The following is a 21055-nucleotide window of genomic DNA, read 5'->3' on the forward strand; positions in this document are numbered from 1 at the left end:
GGGTGTTTACCCGAACAGGGAGGTCACTATCAAAGCCTCCGGAGGTGCTGCGGTACTCTGTGGGATAGATGAGGGACAGCGAGCGGAGTGTGTGCTCCAGCAGGCTGCATGCGAGCGTGTACGCCCTCTTGCAGCGCAGACGCACGCACACACACAAGATCTGCTCCAGGTCCCCTTGGTATTTTAACAGCTGTTCGCCATCCACACGGGTTACCTTGAAAACAACACACACACACACACAAACACACATACAGTATGAGATCATGAACACATGTGATTCATTGGTGCTGCATCTTAAATATTCAGGTCCTTCAGTAAATCACAGCGTCTAGCTCCCACTCAGTTGCATTAAACTCCCAGGAGAAAAAAAACAATAGAAATAGTATAATGTAATTTATATAATCTTCAAAAACAAAAACCCCAACTGAAACTTAAAAATAAGTGCTTTCTTTTATTTCAAGACTACATTAAGTACAACTTTAGGACATAAACCATAAACACAAGCTTAGATAATAACGAGCATTGTGGTTTAAAAATCCCACCTCGGATAGCAGCTGGAGATTCCACAACAACTCCTTGTCCAATTCCTCTTCATTCTGCAACTCCTCATCTACACACACACGCACACGCGCACACACACACACACACACACACACACACGCACACAGTTTTAGGTTGTGCTATTAATGAACTAGTAGGTAGATTTGACCAAAGTACACCCCCCCACCCCCCTCGGCTGTAAGAGTTTTAATATGCGGTTGTCAAACCACCTCAGTTATCACTTTCTGCGTGACATCAGTCTTTTTAGCTCACTCTTCTTTGCAGTGTCGCTGCAGCTCACTGAGGTTTGCGTGCATTTGTTCATATTTTATTGATTTGTAATTGATTGACTGGTGTCTTTGTGGAGTTTGTGCCAGTTATGTCCAAACTTGAACTGTTTATTCCAAAATATTGAGAAAAACTTTTTTGGTGTGTTTTTTTTCCCCGCCACACAATTCACAAGCTTTATGAAGCCTGTGGAGTTTGAGTATTGCTCTTGGACTTTTTTTGCATCTTGCACTTGTACACTTCACATGTGGAAAGACTGGCAACTGTCCTGAATGTTTTCCACTTGAGAATATTCTCTTTCATAGGAGACTAATGGACCCCTGGAGTCTTTTCTTCCTGGCATTGTCCGCCTTCTTCATACCAGGGAAGTGCCAAAGCTTCTCCCTTTACAGAAGTCCTCACATCTGCCGAGGATCAGTTCATCAAGTTAATTTGATTAGCAGCACCTGGCTGCCACTAACCCTCTTTATTTCTGTGGTTTTTCACATACTGCTTCAGCATTTCGTTTTATATTTTGTGGCATAAATACTAACTACCTGCCATAAATAGTATGGTTTGTTCAACTAATGTTGTCTTTACACAGTTTTAAGGTCTAGTGAGAAAAAAAAAAGATTTTTATTATTCTGTCTTGATCTTTGAAACTGCAGAATTGAAAGAAGGCATGCCTTCCTTTCCGTGTAGTAAAGGCATTCACAGTCCTAGCAAAATGAGCTTTAATTAATTTATTTTTTTGTGATCTGAAAATCATCATGAAAAGAAAAAAAACGTTTTTATGTAAAAAAATTTGAATGAATTATTTATGTTAATTGGCTTATGTAATTATGCTTAAAGACTAAGTAGATAAAAATTAGCGCTTCCAGCTATCCTAATAATTTCCTTCTTCAGTACAAAGAATTAACCTGGTTCCTCTGGCTTCAACTTTGATTTCCAGGGGTCAGAAAACCAACGGGTACAGAAGAAACTGCCTCTGGATGTCACCTGATGGGCATTACAAACACTCAGAGAAACAGGTGAGGTAGGCAGAGCCACAACCAAACTAGTATCAACAAGAGACATCCAAAATAGCGTCCAGTGGAGTAGGAACGTGACTGAATGACTGTTAATGGTTTTGCAGTAAAAAAAAGTGTTGATTCAAGGTGTTATTAGCAATTCTGCACCCGTCTCGGTTGCTTTGTCAGCCATTCAATGATAATTCCTGCGATTGGGATAGGTATCCAACCCATGAAGTGAATTATCTACCAGGCTAAGTAAAAACAAACAGAGCCAGAGCACCCCCCCCCCCCAAAAAAAACTGTTGTTGAAGTTACTAATGTTAAATCACACTCTTGTCTCGGAGAGAAACCTCCCCGTGAACAACAGGCCTGCCATTGTCCAGGTACAGGGACTTCCAGGGCGGTGCCAGACTTGGTCTCCTATGTTGAAACTCGTAAGGTGGGTTAAAAATCCATCACAAGGCATTGTCGATTATCCTGACACTGAGTTACACTCAGTTTCACAGCTGATAAATTCTCCGGCTCTCAAAACCTCGTCGTGATGTCCTGGAGCCTTTGGGGATCTGACTGGGGATATAAAATGGATGCTAAATGATGCCAGTGGAGCGGAGTAAAGCTGTTTTCAGTTTCTCAAATAGCTTTCAGTTTTGACTCTCTGAAAATAGTTTAAGGAACGGCAGATAGGAGGGCAAATGGAAATCAAAACAAGAACTGGGAGGCCAATAACACTCTCACATCTTTTTAGCTGACTCAGGAGTGCTGGTCTTCGTAAATTGTACATGCTTATTTTCAATTTTAAATTGTATGTAATGTAAGTTTTTAGTTGACAACAAATTATTATTGACAAAAAGCTAACATTTTATCAAGCAATGAAGTAAAACTCGGAAATATTTGATGCAAAACACCTCCAAATGACAAAAACGGTTATAACAGTAGATGTGTGCTGCTGTTCATAATCACAGATCATTAGTGTTGTAGGAGCAAATCATTCGTGTTGGGTGAGATCTGGTGTTCAGTGGAGCAGCGCTAATCAGTAGAGCAATCGATAATTAGAAAGTGAATCTAATATTTTAGCTTTTAGGCAGAATATTATAATTTCTTCTGTCGATTTGATGAACATCTACAGAGAAACTTGACAAACGCACACCTAAACTAACCTTGACTTACACTAACTGTAAGTAGGAGTGCTTAAGCCTTTGGATATTGCTGCATTGATCTTCACCAATCGGCCACAACATCAAACCCCACTGGCTGATGAAGCAAACATTAATCATTTGATTAAAGTCAAACTGTCTCCTGACATCAATGCAGGTGTTACTTTGAAAAATATCACTCCTCAATGTCCCTGCAGACCGATTGCTGGAATAAAAGCCTCAAAATGGCTACACGACAAAAAAGGCATTAACCAAACTCCTCTGATGCTGCTGTGATCAAATATGTACGTCACACACAAAAACAGAGACCAGGTTGTCACTAAAGAGGTGCCTCGATGCCTCGACAGGTCAGACATTTGGGTGGCACAAATAGTGTTTTAACATTGTGGCTGACAAGTGCTTGATGGTTCTGACAGGCAAAGCCGCCTCCAGTAGTTCATTTGGTTGCTAGCGTTCTTTAAAATTGTCTAATCTATTCACAACCGCTAAGACGCCAATGCTGCTAAACAGAAAGAGGATTAACAACCGCTGTAACTTGAAGACCGAAGATTTATCGGGAATGAGCAAACTGCAAGTTTGGTTTATCACTGAATAAGCTCAAACAGTCCTCGTAGAACCACAGGCGAGGCTTGTCTGTAAAAGATACTGTTTTGCATACAGAGTGTGATACTGACTGGCAGTAATGTGGGAGATGACGCTGCAGCAGTGAGGGACGAACAGACGAAGAGACTCAGCAGGGTGGCACTGCAAACACACATACACATTCAAAAAGGCATGCAAAGACACAAACACACACATTTAGATGCTCAAGCAAAAGAAGAAAAGCATGCAAACAATGAAAATGATAATATGATAAAAGAAATGCAGAAATAAAGTACAATATGACAAAAAACAGTGTATGATGCAGTGGCTTTTTTCCTTGTAATTATACCTTCAAGTTATAAACAAGGTACATTATGTGTGAAAAGCAAAATAGTGAGCACAAGTGCGTGGTAAACAAACCTTTGCTGCAGCTCTGCACATGTCAGCCACCATCCTGCCTGACACGCACGTCTCAAAGATGCTGGCGGTGGCAAAGTTATACAGCTTCTGCAAAGCAACCTGTGCGAAAACATTGTTGGGGAAGTTAAGATGATTTACTTCAAGTATATGTGAATTTTTGACCCCATGTCAGTAAAAGTGTAAATAAAATAGAAATGTGCCAGACCCCGGCTATTCACCCGCTGGCAGCTGGGATACGCTCCAGCGGGCTGATATGACCCTGAATGGGACTGAAGCGGGCATAGGTGGTGGACGGATGGCAAAATCAGTATAAACACATTCAAAGAAATAAAAGCTGTCACAATCTTAATTGAAAACATGTGACAGGCTTTAATACAAAATACCACAGGGACCCAGAACAGGCCTGCCTTTACAGATTTGGTGGTTGGGGTGACTTCCAAGACTTAATTTCACCCCTCTCTTCTGCAGAGTGCCTCACTTGAAACTGTTCTTACAGCTTCGTGCAGCCCACTTCATAGGTTTGTTGGAGTTAAGGATGGCGACACTTGATAAATCTACTCTGATCTGAGTGTAATATCCCACAGAACCTTTGAAAATCTCTTTAAAAAGTCTTGAAATGAGATATTGTCAGAGTGAGGCAGCTGCAAAAAAAAGTGCAAACGTGTATTTCATTGGAATTGCTTCAAGCACCTACTTAAATGCTTTCAAAAATACCCAACTGACTGAAAACTATGTTGGATGATAAAAAATTGAAGAAACGATGACATGACTTGATATAAACATTGCATTTACTACAAATCCCATTTGCACCGCACATCCTCTCGCACAGGCAAAGACCATGTGTCTTAGTTGTCAGTCGGATGTTTCCTCTGCTGCATATTCATGTGATCTATTTTTTTTGTGCCCAGATGCGAACAACATGAGGAGACACAGGAAGGGGGCCCTTTATCACTGCTAGTCTTTATTGCAGTTGGTTGTATAAGTGACACAGTATGAATGTATTTATGCATTACCTTGTATATTTCTGTGGAGCACTGTGTTAAGATGGTGCTAACAGTGGAGGAGAGTCCCAGCTCCACCAGGCTCTCCAGATGAGTCTGCGTATCCGTCTCCATCTCATCTCTCGTCTGTTCCAGCGTACTGCTGTCTATCAGAGCAAAACACCTGCACAAGAACACAAGGACACACACAAGCACACGAATGCACGCTTAAAACACTTGTCAGGGAGTAAAATTTCGACGGTATTTGATTAAAAAGAAAAAGTAAAAAGGGCTGTTTTACTTGAGAGGCAGAGAGTCTAGTGCATTTCAAACAGAAAGACGCATTTGTATTCAGACACTGGCAACAAAGCTTTACTAAGTGACAGTCTGACTTGCTAATTTATCTCTACCTGTCCAGGAACTGCAGAACGAAGTCTTCAAATCCAGCTGAAGCAAAGCACAGATCCTTTTCAATCTGCAGGGGGAGAAATGTAGTTGATCTAGATGTGTATGTAATATGCATATATTCTGTTAATTATTGGAAAAATACACTGGATGGACTGGAGATTTTGTTTAAAAAAAATTAGAGTGTGAATGAAAGGACCCTGATATTCATTGATTCTATTTTTTTCTCACTACGTTGGCCGGGGTAACCCTTCAAGATTGGATAAAAGGTTCAGTGGAGGCTCACTGTTCCTCGGACACGTTGAGAGGAGCCACCACCCCTCCTCAAGTGCTCTTTTTAAGGGTCTAACAAGCACAGCCATCTGGGAGGAGGCCCAGAGCCAACCCAGAAAAAACTGCAAGGATTAAATCTCCCAGCTGTCTCGGGAGAGGAGGTTCATTACCTGTCTCCTAAACACGGAGGAGATGCTCAGCTGAGCACAAAGGCTGGAAAACGACACTGACAAGGAGATGCCAAGTAAACGGCAATATGGTGGAGATTTCCTCCACCTGGGTTTCTGAGTGATAATAAACAGTTATATATAAACAGCTAGTTAGTGATGCTTAAAGATTTTTAGTGGGCAGTTTTTTGTTATTGCTGTTATTTTCAGGGTCACAGAGCCATGACAGCTGTCTCCAGTCTTTGTGCTCAACTGAGGTGACTTCTGCATATCTACTGCATAAACAGGCAAACGGTTACAGTCTTCTCATCTTTTTTTTTTTTTTTTTTTTGACCTTGTCTGCACACATATTAATGATTGATACCATGACGGTAGAAACCAAAGGGGTATATATGTGCATTATTACTATATTTAATATATATACATATATATACGCATACATATGCGTACACATAAATAAATATACACATACAAACCCAGTGTTTTTTTTTTTTTTTCTCATCTAATCATTACAAAATAAATAAATAAGTAAATGAATAAGGACATTTTCTGAAATGTCACATTCTTATTTTTTAAGAAAAACTAAATGGTTTACATTTTTCAAGCCAAGACCATGTCATTTTGTTAATATAGAGAATCCTATTCAAAGCCAAGGATTCTGTTCTAGTTGTGAAATTAAACCCGCCGACATTATGAAAGTAAATTGAAAAGAGCTTAGGAACATAGCAATTCTCAGCATTATGTTGTGTGTTTCTGTTCAGCGATTGCTGAATAAAAGGAGTTTTTCAGGTCCCAGGCTGAGGACAATGGGCTTCAAGGGTAAAGTGGCCTGGACAGAAGAGGCGAGCTCACAGGTTACATATTTCTGTGAGTAACGGCAGGACAGAGTTAAACCTTTTAAAGTGCTCTCACATCTCGTTCGTTGAGCGTGAAACTCATTTCACACTCCTAACATGCTCTTATGCTACACATCTTCTTTCTCAGGCAGTGGTAAACAAATCTGCTGCAAATACTGAAAACATAATATGTGACTGAAACACTGGAGAGAATTTGTTGTAATGTTGGGGGGGGCTTATAAACCAACGCCTAACTCTGAGGACAAACATGCAGTCTTATCGACTGTTTTTCAGTCATAATTTGAGACTTGCGTCACCATCTGATAAAAGAAACAAAGGAATATATGAATACTAATACAAGTGAGGGGATAGGAGTGACTGCTTTAGTTGATGCCAATTAGCTCAAGGATTTGGATAATAAACCTCAAGAATAATGGAGTAAAACTCCAAACAGGATGGAGACACTTGCACAAGTTAGAACTCCTTTTTATAACCACATGTTTTTATCCCCCCAAAAAAACTAACAAAGTTATGAAACATAACAATTTTCATAATCTGTTTAATAAAAAAACAAATAAAAAACATTCAGGTAATACTAAGTACCCCCACTACTTTAGACATTCCTGAATGACTTTATCAATCTCTCACATCATTGAGGAAGAATTTTAGCCCAGTCCTTTTGTAAGTTCATTGAGATTTTGGGGCATTTGCTTACCGGTATGTACAAGTGTCTTTAGGTGCTTAAGGTCTGGAGTTTGACTGTTCCACTCTTAAAACCGTTTTATTTTTCTCAGCCATTCTGATGTAGATTTACTGACGTATTTGACTACAATGTCATGATCTGATTTTGTCAGACAGATCACTTAACATGTGACCCTACAAAACTCTGGTATACAGAGAAGATCACTGCCGACTTAGTAACTGCCCAAGACAAGTCCAAATCACCTGCCCTACAACACCGTACCTGAGAGGGACATGACGTGTTTCTACTGAGATGCTGTGTTTGATTTTCACCAAACATGGTGTTGGGTACTAAAGCCTGGTTTATACTTCAGCATAAAACTGACAGCATACCTATGACATAAGAGGGTACGCTTATAACATAAGCTATGAGGTACCTTTAAGTACAGCTCTCTCTGAATGTTACCACATGTTATGCCAATGCAGACCACAGCTTTTTCTGCATTTCTTCATCTACTGTTTTCATGGCGTTTTCAAGCCAGGTAGATTGCTGCACTGTCAGTAAAAGCTACAGATGCTCGACATTTATCACTACCTCATATAAGATATGATTTATGTGCGCCGCTGCTATCTGTGAGCTACATATACAGTAGGAAGTAAACGAAAGGAAGCTCAGCCCTGCAGAAAAGAACCCAAACCTCCACCTAGTGTTTGGTGGTGGAATTATAGCGCAAGGAAAAAGACCAACAATTACATTTGTCCTTTCAGCACGCATGCATGGTTGCAACATGGAAACATACATTCGGATTAAGACCACTTTGATTTCATCTGTCCGTTGGACATTGTTCCAGAAGTCTTAAGGTCTGTTTATATGCAGTTTTGTGAATCTCAGTCGAGCATCCCAAACACACCTTACTTGTTCGTAACGTGTAGTTAAACATTTCAAATGCTTAGTGAGGCCTGTAAGATCTGAGATATACTGTAGCTCACAGATTTTCGGGGACATCCACTCCTGGGAAGATTAACAAACACCTTGAATCCTTTCCATTTGGGATTAATCTTTCTCATTGTAGACAGTTGAACTCAAAATTATTTTAATAACCTTTCACAGACTTATGTGCAGCAACAATTGCCTCTACAAGACTAATTCTTGTGTCTTTCCCACTGTGCATCCTGTCAACACATATTTGAATTCGGCAAACCAACGACCTAACTACCAAAACATCTGCTTTTACAGAGTTCTGCACACCTGATGACCAGCTCATCAAGGACGGACCATACACAGGATCAGACTTGACAATACAATCATGCATTTGTTTGTTTCCATTTGTACTGATACATTTATTTCTGCTACCATGAAAACTTATTTCCTTCTTGATTTGCTTTTTGCACTCCATTTGAGTTGTGTTGTCACTACTTACTACATCTAGCTGTAAAACAGCTCTGTGAATTTTTTTCATTTTTTTCATTTCCTTTATAATTGTCAGCTATGTGAAGATGAGTAATATGCGTAATGAGGAGTTAAAAATCATCCAGACCTCTTGCACTGAGGCAAAAGTGTAGCTATAAATGCTTAAAAAAATGAGATGACAAGGGTGGATTTGCTGTTGGTACGTCTCTTTTCCAACAACTGCCCCGCAACTAGGATTTTGGGGAACCATTACAGGACTATAACGAGTAACCGCCTTTGGCCGGGTACGTCAGACGGGACCTGAAATACTGCTGGGTGGGGTGTGGATAGTGTTAACTAGGTTATGATTGTCTATGACGAAGGCGGGAGATGACGTTGTCCCGTTTGAGCTTGACTCTTCTCTTCTTATTCATATCCATCACAGCAAAAAGATACGGAGCAACCATCATCACAAATCCTTCCATGTTGATCAGACCTGCACACTCCGAAACATCTGCTTATGTAGAGGTCTGTCCACCTGATAACCATGTCATCAAAGGCTGATGATGAGCAGCATCTGGCTGAAACTTATCCTCTTAAATCCTATGGAGGCAGTACGGGCATACTTAGTGTCATCCACATTATTTATTTTGGCTAAATGCATAATGATATTGGGTATGTTGGTGTTGAACTGAGGCTGTATTTCTCTCGTACTAAGACCCATTGTGATCAGATGAGTCTTTTTCAATTACGTTTTCACGCATTAGTATTGAAAGAGGAAATAACCACTTTTGCACATGACCGTATTAGAACTTGTGGCCATTACATTCACATAATCACGTCTGTGACCAAACTGTACCTCGGTGAGATCGAAGTGCTGAGAGGGAGCAGATGAACAATCCACTAAAGGCACCAGTGTGGTGAAGGTGGTGATGAACTGGAACGTTATCTGGACAGAGGCACAACAGATCAATAGAAATAATCTGACATCATCATGACTCTTGTCGGATCACTTGCCAGATGAGATCTTTCAAATACATTCTTTCATTCGGGTGTAAAGATTAATACGGCACGGGAAAAATGAGCGCCGCAGAAGAGAAGCCCAATCCATTTCTCTATTCAAGCAGACGAACAAGCCACATCAATTGCGAGCTCTTCAAACTGAGATATTCATTCTACTTTCAGGAATAATTAATAGGACAGACCTGAATACACAAGGAGGGAATTCAATCAAAGAGCTGTATTGTCTACTTGTCAAACAGTTTTTCTCCATTACTAATCAGCACATTCATTACTCACCATGCACTTGCTGAAATCGTTGGGGTCGACCCCTGGGAGAGAGCCCAAGAGCAGCGGGAGCACGTGTGCATGGCCCTCTGGGTAATGGTTGTTAGGGGAAACCAGGCTGCGTGCCATCCCAATCATGCAACTGAGGGTAGCAGTGAGGGTGTGCGGCTCCGTCAGGGTCTCCATCGCAGCATAGGTCCTACCACGCAAACACATTTTGCGGGTGTAAGTAAAGATGTAAGACGAGATTAGGTATGATTTTAGTGCCCCAATTGCTGCGACTTGTGTGTTCTAATCAGTACTCGAGTTGTAAAAAAAAATCAGGGGGCATGGTGGATTTTATCATATGGGGACAGATCATTTGTGCTGATTACAAATAATATAATATATTACAAATAATAGCACTGACCAAAACACCTGCAGAAATACTGCAGGAATGACATAGCAGCAGTTAAATACAGCCTTCTTTAAGCTTTAAATATCCACTGGGTTTACATCAAATACATCAAAACACAACAATAAAAAACACTGAACTTATCAATATGACTCTGTCTATTGATAAGTTAAATGGATCACTGCAAAAACTCAAAATCTTCAAGAATATTTGTCTTATTTCTAGTTAAAATGTCTCATTTTAGTAAAAAAAATCTCATTACACTTAAAACAAGACTCATCACTGGAAAAAACAACAATTTTCACCTATTTCAAGTAGATTTTCACTTGAAATAAGTAGAAAAATCTGCCAGTGGAACAAGATTTTTTTGCTTGTAATGAGAAGATTAATCTTGTCCCACTGGCAGATTCTCCTACTTATTTCAAGTGAAAATTTACCTGAAAAAGGTGAAAATTGTCACATTTTTCTGGTGTTATTTTTCTGGTGATTACTCTAAATGTTGAAATAGCAGTAAAACCACATTCATTGATGAAATGACATAAGGGATGGAAAGGGGGGATGGCAGTTTTACAGGGGGGATGATTTTGACCGTTTTTATTTCAGGGGGGATGCCATCCCCCCTCATCCCCCCTCAACTCCAGTACTGGTTCTAATGACAGTGCATCAGTGCAATGACAATAAACCTTAGATATCCCAGTAAATATCCTCAAATCTTACTTTTCCAGTACGGGTGGTATAGCGAGTTCAGGTGTGAGGAGAGCCAGGTTCTGAAGAGCGTAGGCTGCATCTGTGCTGCCAGTTTTACTGCAAATACATCAGGAAAAGGACAACTGAACATACAGCAGCGGTACAGCACAGCACGGACAACAACACCACACAGGGAGACAGATAATCACAGATGACCTGTCTTAGTCCAGATTATCAGGCTCATTCTGGATGAGGCCAAGTGTGTGCAATGACTCACAGTAAGACGCAGCAGTTGAATAACTCGGATGCGCGTGGAATGGCTGTTTAGATCTTTCCAACTCAGTGCACACTGATATGATGGCCTGTGACACGTAAACCAAGTCACTGAAGTAACTGTGAGATGTAGGATATGTTCACTTTTCAGCCTTATAGCTTTCTTAACCCATAAAATCCATCTAAAAGTGTGACCTATTTCCAAAATATAATTAGGACTTTCTGATATTTTGTTTACTGATCACATTAAAGTGAAATTCTATTTCTGAACTTGTGTTCTGGCTGAAAACAAGATTAAAATCTGGAAGAGTCTGGATAATTAAATGTCACCAGCAACACCACCGAGGGTTTTAGACAAAGCCACAGGGTGCTCCCACTCCACCCACAGTGACACTTGCGGTTCCTGCATATATCTGCATGGGTAGAAATAACTTCCATCATCCTTCCCACATATGGTTGGCTTGCTGTGTGTTGTTTTTTAAATGTCATCGTACAAACCTACTGTATTTTTACTGAACAGTTTTACAATACAACCATGCACTTGTTTGTTTTCATCAGTGGGATTTTACTTTTGCTCTATCACATTTATTTCTGCCACACTGGAGCACTTATTTTCTTCTTGATTTGTTTTATGTATTCGTTTTGAGCTTTACATTCCAACCGCTAAGTACATATTGCTTTAGAATGGATCGGTGAATACTTTAATTTGCTCAACCCCTGAAATTGACATACCCGAATTAAAATAAGTCAATCTCAGCAGCTACAAGATTTATTTTAAAACATCTGTTTTTTACAAAAGTGAAGGGAACATATAAGGCAAGAGTAGAAATACAACAATGACTATGCATAACTACCAGGCCAAAGTAAATTAGGATAATACAACAAACAACATGAATAAAAATGTGCATATCCCTTTAGATTCATGTCATCACAATCTTCTAGGGTTCTAATCAATAACATCTCATGGTTTTTTGGACTGAGATTGACTTTCCTATTGCGTACCAGAGTTTTTGAGAGGTTTTTAAACAGAAATGTTCATACAGACTTTACAAATTGGCCATTTTGGCACACCTGTGCCCTTGAGAATGTTCAGGTACCAAACTATACAGCTTGCTTCATGTGATACGTCACTATATTTATGAATTTATTTCAAATATAACGGTTTGTGGTTTAACAAGAACCTTTTGAAAAGTTGGACGGTTGACACATCTACGCAGTCTTGATGGCCCCCAGAGTCGACGGGCGGTTCAGAAGTCAGCGCCACTTATCCAACCACAACGAGGAAAAGAGTGCGTGTTTCTCCAAGATGGTATTCAGTAGGTTTTGAATGCGTCTACTGATTAACAAATTGAACCGAAAAAGCGAAAAAGGATTTTAATTTGACTGAGAATTACTTGACCTGAGTGGAGACCGATTTCTCACCAAAGGACCAGTTTCAGAGCCTGTATAAACTGAAGTGGTTTTCTTTGCTCTTTTTGTCCCACGGTGGTGATACTTACGCCACTTCAGTCTCTGGAGTCGAGCTTTCATGTGACAGTGTATTATTGTTTGTAGCATACAGCAGCTGCTTCCTGGTGCCGACTTTTGTGGCAAACCACATTCTTCTCTCTTTACAATATAGTACTAAACTCTCTTTAGTTTTTTTAGGTGGAAACATTTTATTGTGTCTTACTGAGCTTTTACCAGTTCAATTGGTGTGCTGCATATGTTTTTTGTATAATGCTTTGTGATTCAAAGTGTCCTGAATGACCACTGCGTCCCTCCACCTGAAGGCACTCATTAGGAACAGACTGATAATACTTAGAGGATGAATCTTTTAGTGAGACTTAATGTGTCATGTTTATTACTTTACTTTTAGTAATGGATTACCGAGATGTTAAAACTCACCTAGACCTCCTGCATTAGGACAAAAGTGTACCTATGAATGTTTGAAAAAGGTTAAAAAGGTGTCGTTCAACCACCAGGATGCAGTACCTGAACATGGCCAGCAGGGCGGCCCCAGTGAGGCTGCGGGTGAAGTCCTGCAGGTCTGCGTCTGTCAGCCTCTCACACTCAGGGACCAGTGTGATCCAGCTGGGTGCAGCGTGACGCTCCCGGTGCACGCGGCGCACGACACTCGCCGGGAGACGCTGGAGCAGTCGCATCAGTCGACCCTGTTGGCACGCGTTCAAAGACACGTTCACAAGGTCCAACTGTTAGCAGATCTGAGGATGCCTGAGAGACTGGGGGAGACCTACCTGCCAGCGACCGTGATTGGAGGGGTGGTAGAAGGAGGCGATGCTGTTGAAGAGGCAGGTCAGTTCTTTTTGTGCAGGGTTTCCTGGTCCACCCTGCAGGGATACAAATTTACAGTTAATAGCAGCTGCAATATGATGCAATGTGATTTTTAAACACATTTCACTAGAAAGTTCTATGTTTTGTATACCAGAAGAGCTGTGATCCACAAAACCAAGTATCCGATGTCATAAGCGTTGGTAAGATACCTTGGCGCCACCATCTGACTGACCCCTACTGGAAGGTTCAGACTGCGCAGGATTCTAGTGAAGATCTAAACACACAAAAACAATAGTTTCACCTTGCACACGTGCCCCAGTTTTTCCCAGTCAAAGACATTCACGAGTACACTTGTATATACACATCGTTCTGCTAATGACTCACTGTGGGAATATAAGGAGTCCAGTCCACGTAGCCGATGTTATCGTTGGCGAGGCGAGCAAACAGGTTCACCAGGTGCTGCAAGAGGCAAACATCAGGCAAACAATCACAGCGAATCCATGGAGCGTTCCCCGAAGGGAAGCCCGTCATTCCAAGAATCAAATAATACTGTTTAAAAAAGTATGGGGATGTTCAGGAGGGGGAGATGTGTGCTCAGCCAGGATGATGTGGGCCTGAGGCCTAAATGAAAGCAGGCCGAAGGCTCAAGTGGAAAATCTTATCTGCACGCTGAGTGGAAACCGACAATATTTCAACAATATTTCAGTCATCGCCATCAGGAAATGAAGAAAGTGTGTCATTCCAAGTTACTCTATCCATATTTAAGAAAATGGAACGCTCATAATCTGTTGCTCAATAGAGGAAATCTTAGAAGTGAAATATTCCTTATTTTTAGCCTTATTTTAATTTGCTGTGGCATTAAGAATTTATCTCCCGAGCCAAAGAAATGTTTGCAAAACTGAGTTTGAAAAGGATCAGGAAACACCTGAAGTCCTGTGAGAGCGTGTGTGCGTCTGTGTGTGTGTCTGTGTGTGTGTCTGTGTGTGTGTGTGTGTGTGTGTATGTGTCTGTGTGTGTCTCACCCCTTCCCAGCTTGGCTGATTTTGCACTGAGATCCAAAGATTCATTAACTCATCAAACCACAACCTGAAAACACAAACACACACACAAAAACTTGAATTAAACTCCATCGTATCCACACACACACACACACACCTGAGGCTGAACTCCTCTCATTTATCTCCAGTTTCCCAAAGCATGAACTCATTCTCTCCCTTGTATATTCTGGAGGAGAAAGCGACAAAATGAAATGGAAAAATAGAGTATTAAAGATGATGTATTGTGGAAACTGAGCAGGGAGAGCTTACGAATCCAAGAGTAAAGCCAGACTAAAAACTTCTAAAAGAACGGACACAGTGAAGCATGCACTGAAAGACGTTTGGTAGGTAGTGCACATGATGGCTGCAAAGACCGCGAGGGGGCAAAGATTTTACAGGAATGTAAAATATTACAAAAGCTAAGAGAAAACAAGAGGAGCTCTGATAATTTCAGGTGCGAGGATGAAAGTGCTTGCAGAACCTGAAAATGTGATTATTTATGACTCAGAAGTGAAGCGCATCACAAGACACGACCAAGTAACTTGTTTTGTTGTTGCTGCTTCTGTCGTTGGGAGCGCTTTTGGCAAACTTTTTTTAAAATCTGAGTTTTTACTCCGGCTGTGGGAATGCAGAACACACGCGCTCCAGCTGGCCCACTCACTGGAAGCCCTGGCTGTGTTCCTCCGGGGGCATGATGGTGGGCAGGAACAGCTCCATGTTGCTGACGGCCTTCTGCATCACCACGTCGAACACGCACAGCAGGGGGCGCCACTCATCCAGCATCTCCTTGGTGCATGATGCGGGGAAATATCTGGGAACACATCACAACAAGGGGCACACATATATTTGTGTATATATAAATATATATATATATATATATATTACACATACACACACACACTGAGCAAAGACAGACATGAGCACAAATAGATGTGGACGAGCAGAGGCGGGTGAATGAATAAAAACACGTTTATCTGCAGCACACAGCTCAAGTGAGGATCAAAGCGAAACATTAGCTGCTGCACAGTTTACATGATCACAGAGGATGAGACTTACAGTCTGCAGCTTTTGATCAAAGCCTTCAAAATGTGGTCCACTGAGCTGAAAAACAACCAGAGAGAAGGTGTGTGAATGTCTGCCTGCTATCATCAGGGAGCAAAAAGGAAGAAGAAAAAAACAGCAACTGAGGATCCAGGTATATCCCACTTGTTACATCTCACCTACAGTCCTAAAATCCAATTAGATCATTTAACAGCAAATAAGCAGAAAACCGTCTATTATCTGTGCCAGAAACGGACAATTTTAATCCTTGTTGAATATCTTGATTATTGATTATCCTGATGTCCTGGGGTCCGTTTCACAAAGCAGGTTCAACAAACTCTGAGTCTAATCCTGAACTCTTAGTTGATCTACTCTGAGATCAGAAACTCTGAGTTTTCGGTTCCAGAACAGCGGATTTGAGTTAATTTACTCAACTCTAAGTAGTTTCACCTGGAGTTAAGCGCGTGCGCCACAACTATCAAAAGCCAGCATTAATGGAGCCCTGATACAACGATCCACCATGGCAACCGACGACAACAAAAGATCCACATACTTCACGCCGTGTCCTTTTTCACCCGAATGGAATTAGAGATTTTAATGCGCGCATACGGCGAATTTGAACATGTTTTTCGAAAAAAGAGTAACACCGCAGAGAAACTCCAGGTTCATTGAGATAAAACCTGGTCCCGACCAGGTTAGGTTCAGAGCGTCTGTTACTACGGTAACTGACCCCGAGCTTAAGTTACCTCTCTTTGTGAAACAGGCTAGAGTTACCTCTCTTTCTCTGGTTTGAGTTACCTCCCTTTGTGAAACGGAAAACTCAGAGTTTCCCTCATTTCAGGCTTAACAGACTCCGAGTTTTCACTAAACCTGCTTTGTGAAACGGACCCCTGGTTGTCTTGATTGTTTCGATGTCTTCTCTTTATTTTAGTGCAACTGTTTCTCACATGTTCAAAAGAGGAACTTCCCAGTAACAAGAACTGACATAGTGATGCACATCAAGATGGAGATAAATGCATCTGAATAAATACCTCATGCCCAAAATGTTTATTACAACATAACAACATTAGGACCACTGGCAGGCAAACAATCTTGTTAAAGTGCATGGTCTTTGCTGGAAAACCCTGAATCTTTCCATTCGTGCAGCTGGCACTGACCTTGACACTGTTGCAGACCAAGGCTGGCAAGTTTTTCTGCAGTACTAAACTACTTCTGTGCAAACCCATGTGAAATGATTGTATACGTTTTGAGACTAGTTGTGGGTGGATTTTAGTTTCTTTCACCAGGGGGTACCCCAGCTGGTTTGTTGTCTCTAGTCTTTGAGTTTGACAGCTGTTTTGTAGCTTGATATTTACTTTATTCACATTAAAATTGCAACAACTTATTCGTCTAGCCTTTAATGAAGGAGCTATTAGGCATATCTTCAAAGCGTTTTCCTTAGAGTAGATAATTAGCACCACTGGGGGGAAAACTGGAGACAGGTGAACTGATAAGAAGCACACACTGACACGATTCGTCATCTCACAACATCCAAATGTAAAGGTAAAACCACGTACTTGGGGAACCAGATGAGCCCCAGATGCTCAGTCTTGGAGTAGATAACTCTTTCGTACAATTCGTAGAGTGGTCGCCATGGCAACTGTAGTTCATCCCTTGACAGCAGTTCCTTCTTCCTGTTTAAGAAAGAAGTCAGTTGTCAGTTTCGCGGCCTGTGAATGAGGGTTTTTGTGGCAAACCTTAGATATTCACAGCTGGAAAAAAAAACAACAACAAAAAAATCAACCCTGATGTTAAAAACGTTGAAAGGAGACACTACAGGGCATCTAAAAGTGATGGTAATTATGGCAAAATGAGTCACGGCCTCCCAGGCTACACTTAACACAACCACTGCCAACTTCCAAACATGTCTGCAAACACAACAGTGTGACTCTTTAGAGTCCATAAAGACTGGACTGACAGCTGCAGGCACTGGCAATTTGCATGAGTGGGCCCAGCTGGTTGTAAATACCCACAATACAACCTGCTTATAAGTGGTTCCAACCAAGAGAAAAGAAGGATGTTTGAGATCTGAGCCATAACTGGCTGCTCTGCACAGTCACAGTACACTTTTCTGTGGCTTTAGGTTTTTTAAAACACGCTGTTAAGCTTTTTAGATTTCTCACAAAATGATGTTCCACTGGTGAGCACTTCATAAGCTTTAAAATAGAGCAGTTTTTTTTTTAATCCCCCAGAGAACTTCCACGCTTTCTTTGTACTCCATTACTAAGTTCTTTGTAAAATCACAGCTTTAAAAGGATTAAACCTCACAAAAAGGTTTAGAATCTCTGCACTTGAGAAAATGTGCAATTTCCATAACCACAGATTCCTCCTGTCACCTCCTTTCTTTAGTCATCTCGCAGTGATGGAACAGACTCTCTTTGGGGATATTTGAGAAATGAAGAGACAATGGGGGGGAAATGGCTGAGAAATGCGGGGGATGATACAAGAAGACAATAGATACCTGATCCTTGATGTTAAGTATCAAATTCAGCAGTCAGCTGTGGGGCGGGCACTTAATTTGCGGCTAGCCCAGATCTTTCTCTTTTTATCTAACGCAACACACTCAAGACAAATGACATCTAGAAAAAATATGTTGTTTTGTGATAGATGGGAAACCCATGGAAACAAGTGGAGATAAATGCCAAGTGATGAATGTGATGATCTTGGAGACCATCCAACTGTCAATAGAAGGTTGACAGATTTGACCTGAGAGACAAAAGCGAGGAGTTACGAGACTGGTCAGGACTTAAGGAATGATGAATGTACTGTAGCCAACATTCTTCACTTCTTTCTGCTCACTTTGGGTGTGTCTGATTGACTCCATGTGTGAGTGCACGGATATTCATTTGATTTCACCAGAGTATATCCATTTTATGCTTTCTCAAACTCATTTGATGGCCACATTTAACAGCAATTTCAAACTGCACTTTTTACTCCACTAAAAGCTGAATAATAAAAAAAATGCTGTTGTTCAGTTTCATCACCGAATGGAGATATTTCCCTTCCAAGAGTTCAAATGCCCATTTGAGACTCAATGAGCTAAGAATTTCACATGCTTTAACCCAAAAAAGCAAAACCTAGCCATTAATCATTGCGTAAGCCATGAAATTTATTTTGTGACCCACTGGAGAGGGGCTCATTGTGAGATGAACTAACCCAGCTCATGTATATAAAGTAGTTGGAACTAACTCAGCCATTAGTGACAATTTAATCATGTCAACTGTGATCTCATGACATTTACTAGTAATGGAACATTTTCTGGGATTTCTTTACTTGAGTAATGAATTTATTTCCTTTACTGGTTCATTACTGACAACATATGTGACTTGCATGTTTAAAGCAGTTTATAATAAATCTAAAACGACAATCAGCTCCAGTGTTGTAGTTTAACTTGTAAAGCTTCAGAGAACTTTATGGTTTTGAACATTACGTTTGATTTGTTAAAGGAAGTAGGGTGCTATATTTTCTTTACATGTAGCACGACACAAAGTATTTACATAAAACATACGTATAAAAACATATAAAGACTTTTTGCTCGTCTGCCTGCCCATGTGTGAGCATCCACAAATCAGCCTCTGAAGTGAGAAACAAGGGAGTGCCGGCGTAGTGGGACTTAAGTGGTATTACAAGGTTCGCTGGCGGTCTGAAGAATGTCATAATCATCGCAACATCCACCTTTGGCATGTCGACTTAACATGTCACAAAAGACTGTACAGCTAATTCCTGCTCATAAAACACCCTTCTTTCATGAAGTATTTTGAGGAAACTCCTTAAATAGGATGCAACAAAAGGTAAGGAGGTTTTTATCCTGTAGGGTATTGGTTAGTCACTAAACTAATATAATTTAGAAGTTCATGTTACGTGATTTCTAACATGGAGGACTTCAGTAACACTTAGTGAATGTTTCCTACTAGTGATGCACCGATTGTTCGGTAACCGAAATTGTTCGGCCGAAAATGGCAAAAAAACACTTTCGGTGTTCGGTGGAATAAGTGGGGAAAAAACCGAACAATTAATAACGGCGTTGTAAAATAAGGAAATAGACTGGCCGCTCCGTCCCGTAACGTTGCGCAACACAAACATAAATCGTTGGCCAACCAAAACCTAACCCCATAAGAATTTTACCTAACATTCACCAAGAGGTGGAACCAAAACAACATAATGCAGGGAAATTAAAAAAATTTCATTTTTTATGTTCAATAAATATTTTCTACCTTGTCATTTTGTAAAAGATTTTTTTCTTTGAAAAGCATGCCTAAATCAAATGTATTTGATTTATACAATGGTGAAAAAATGTGCAAAATAAATGAAAAACTGCTGAACCATGTTCGGTATTGTTCGGTATTCGGCCAAGTGTTTATTATTATTTTCGGTTTCGGTTTCAGCCACAAATTTTCATTTCGGTGAATCACTATTTCCTACCTATGTCTTTATGTTTAAAATGATGTTAAAATGGTTAAACTTGAAATATTTTAGAGGGTACATCTGAATATTGCTTCAGGTGAAATTGTGTGGATAATGAAGAGGTATTTGATAAATGTGACTAAATGTAATCTGGGTTAGAAGTCGTATAAAATCCCTTACCACATCTTTAATGCCACAATCCAAATAAAAGTCACATTGGATCAAATGTATCCATGATTCATGTGTGATAATAGTCCTCCGGTATTATAAATCCAACAATCAACAGAGTGAAACTGTTTTACGGTGTATTATTTAGACCTGATCACACTTGAGTCTTCATTTTCTAGCTCTACGCCACATCAATAAAATTGAATTCACACATTAATAGCCTTTCGCCACATCTTTGTTCTGACTAAGCTTTAAGTGGCTTTTTTTTATTTTTTATGTCTGTCTGGGGTATTAAGCGAATCCTACGGCACAGCAATATGTAATTGTGTTTGATTCAGATGCAGCCGCAAATATTTTGAACCGTAAATGCTCTCTAGATTGCTTTCATTCCTCTTTGTTCCTCTATTACTTCTGATTGCTTGCGTCTACATACGGTGTCCTTAAATGGCTGAGAGATAAGTAAGAAATCCACTTTGACAGGTCATGTGACGACAATCAGTAAACCACTAATAGCACAGTGATATTTACCAATAGGCCTGCTCTGTGATCTCATTAAACAAACAGGAAGGCCGAGAGAGGCTCATCCTGCGGAATTCACCTCATCTTGTTCACTTGTGCCAGGTAGTTGTTAAAAGGTATAATGTTCTTGTGTTTTGTGTAACCTGGTCAAACATGCAGCAAAGGCAGACACCCTCACTGAACCCACGGGTCCGTGTCGGGGACCCTAAGGCATTCCCACACCA

The 21055-nt window shown here is 40.5% G+C and overlaps 1 protein-coding gene across 1 annotated transcript in view; it reads right to left on the reverse strand.

Moving 5' to 3' along the window:
- Window positions 1-21055, reverse strand: part of psme4b (proteasome activator subunit 4b) — a 52640-nt gene that overhangs the window by 29552 nt on the left and 2033 nt on the right. The window contains exons 3-19 of the mRNA XM_061707746.1: window positions 17258-17374; window positions 15717-15761; window positions 15322-15471; window positions 14646-14709; window positions 14008-14082; window positions 13775-13897; window positions 13587-13679; window positions 13324-13502; window positions 11107-11193; window positions 10008-10194; window positions 9568-9657; window positions 5367-5431; window positions 4990-5140; window positions 3977-4075; window positions 3649-3718; window positions 543-610; window positions 11-214 (exon numbers count right to left, since the gene is read on the reverse strand). Of these exons, the coding sequence (XP_061563730.1) occupies window positions 11-214; window positions 543-610; window positions 3649-3718; window positions 3977-4075; window positions 4990-5140; window positions 5367-5431; window positions 9568-9657; window positions 10008-10194; window positions 11107-11193; window positions 13324-13502; window positions 13587-13679; window positions 13775-13897; window positions 14008-14082; window positions 14646-14709; window positions 15322-15471; window positions 15717-15761; window positions 17258-17374 (1867 nt within the window). The remainder of the gene's footprint in view (window positions 1-10; window positions 215-542; window positions 611-3648; window positions 3719-3976; window positions 4076-4989; window positions 5141-5366; window positions 5432-9567; window positions 9658-10007; window positions 10195-11106; window positions 11194-13323; window positions 13503-13586; window positions 13680-13774; window positions 13898-14007; window positions 14083-14645; window positions 14710-15321; window positions 15472-15716; window positions 15762-17257; window positions 17375-21055) is intronic.

This window comes from Cololabis saira, chromosome 19 (genome assembly GCF_033807715.1).
Source record: "Cololabis saira isolate AMF1-May2022 chromosome 19, fColSai1.1, whole genome shotgun sequence".
Classification (NCBI taxonomy): domain Eukaryota; kingdom Metazoa; phylum Chordata; class Actinopteri; order Beloniformes; family Belonidae; genus Cololabis; species Cololabis saira.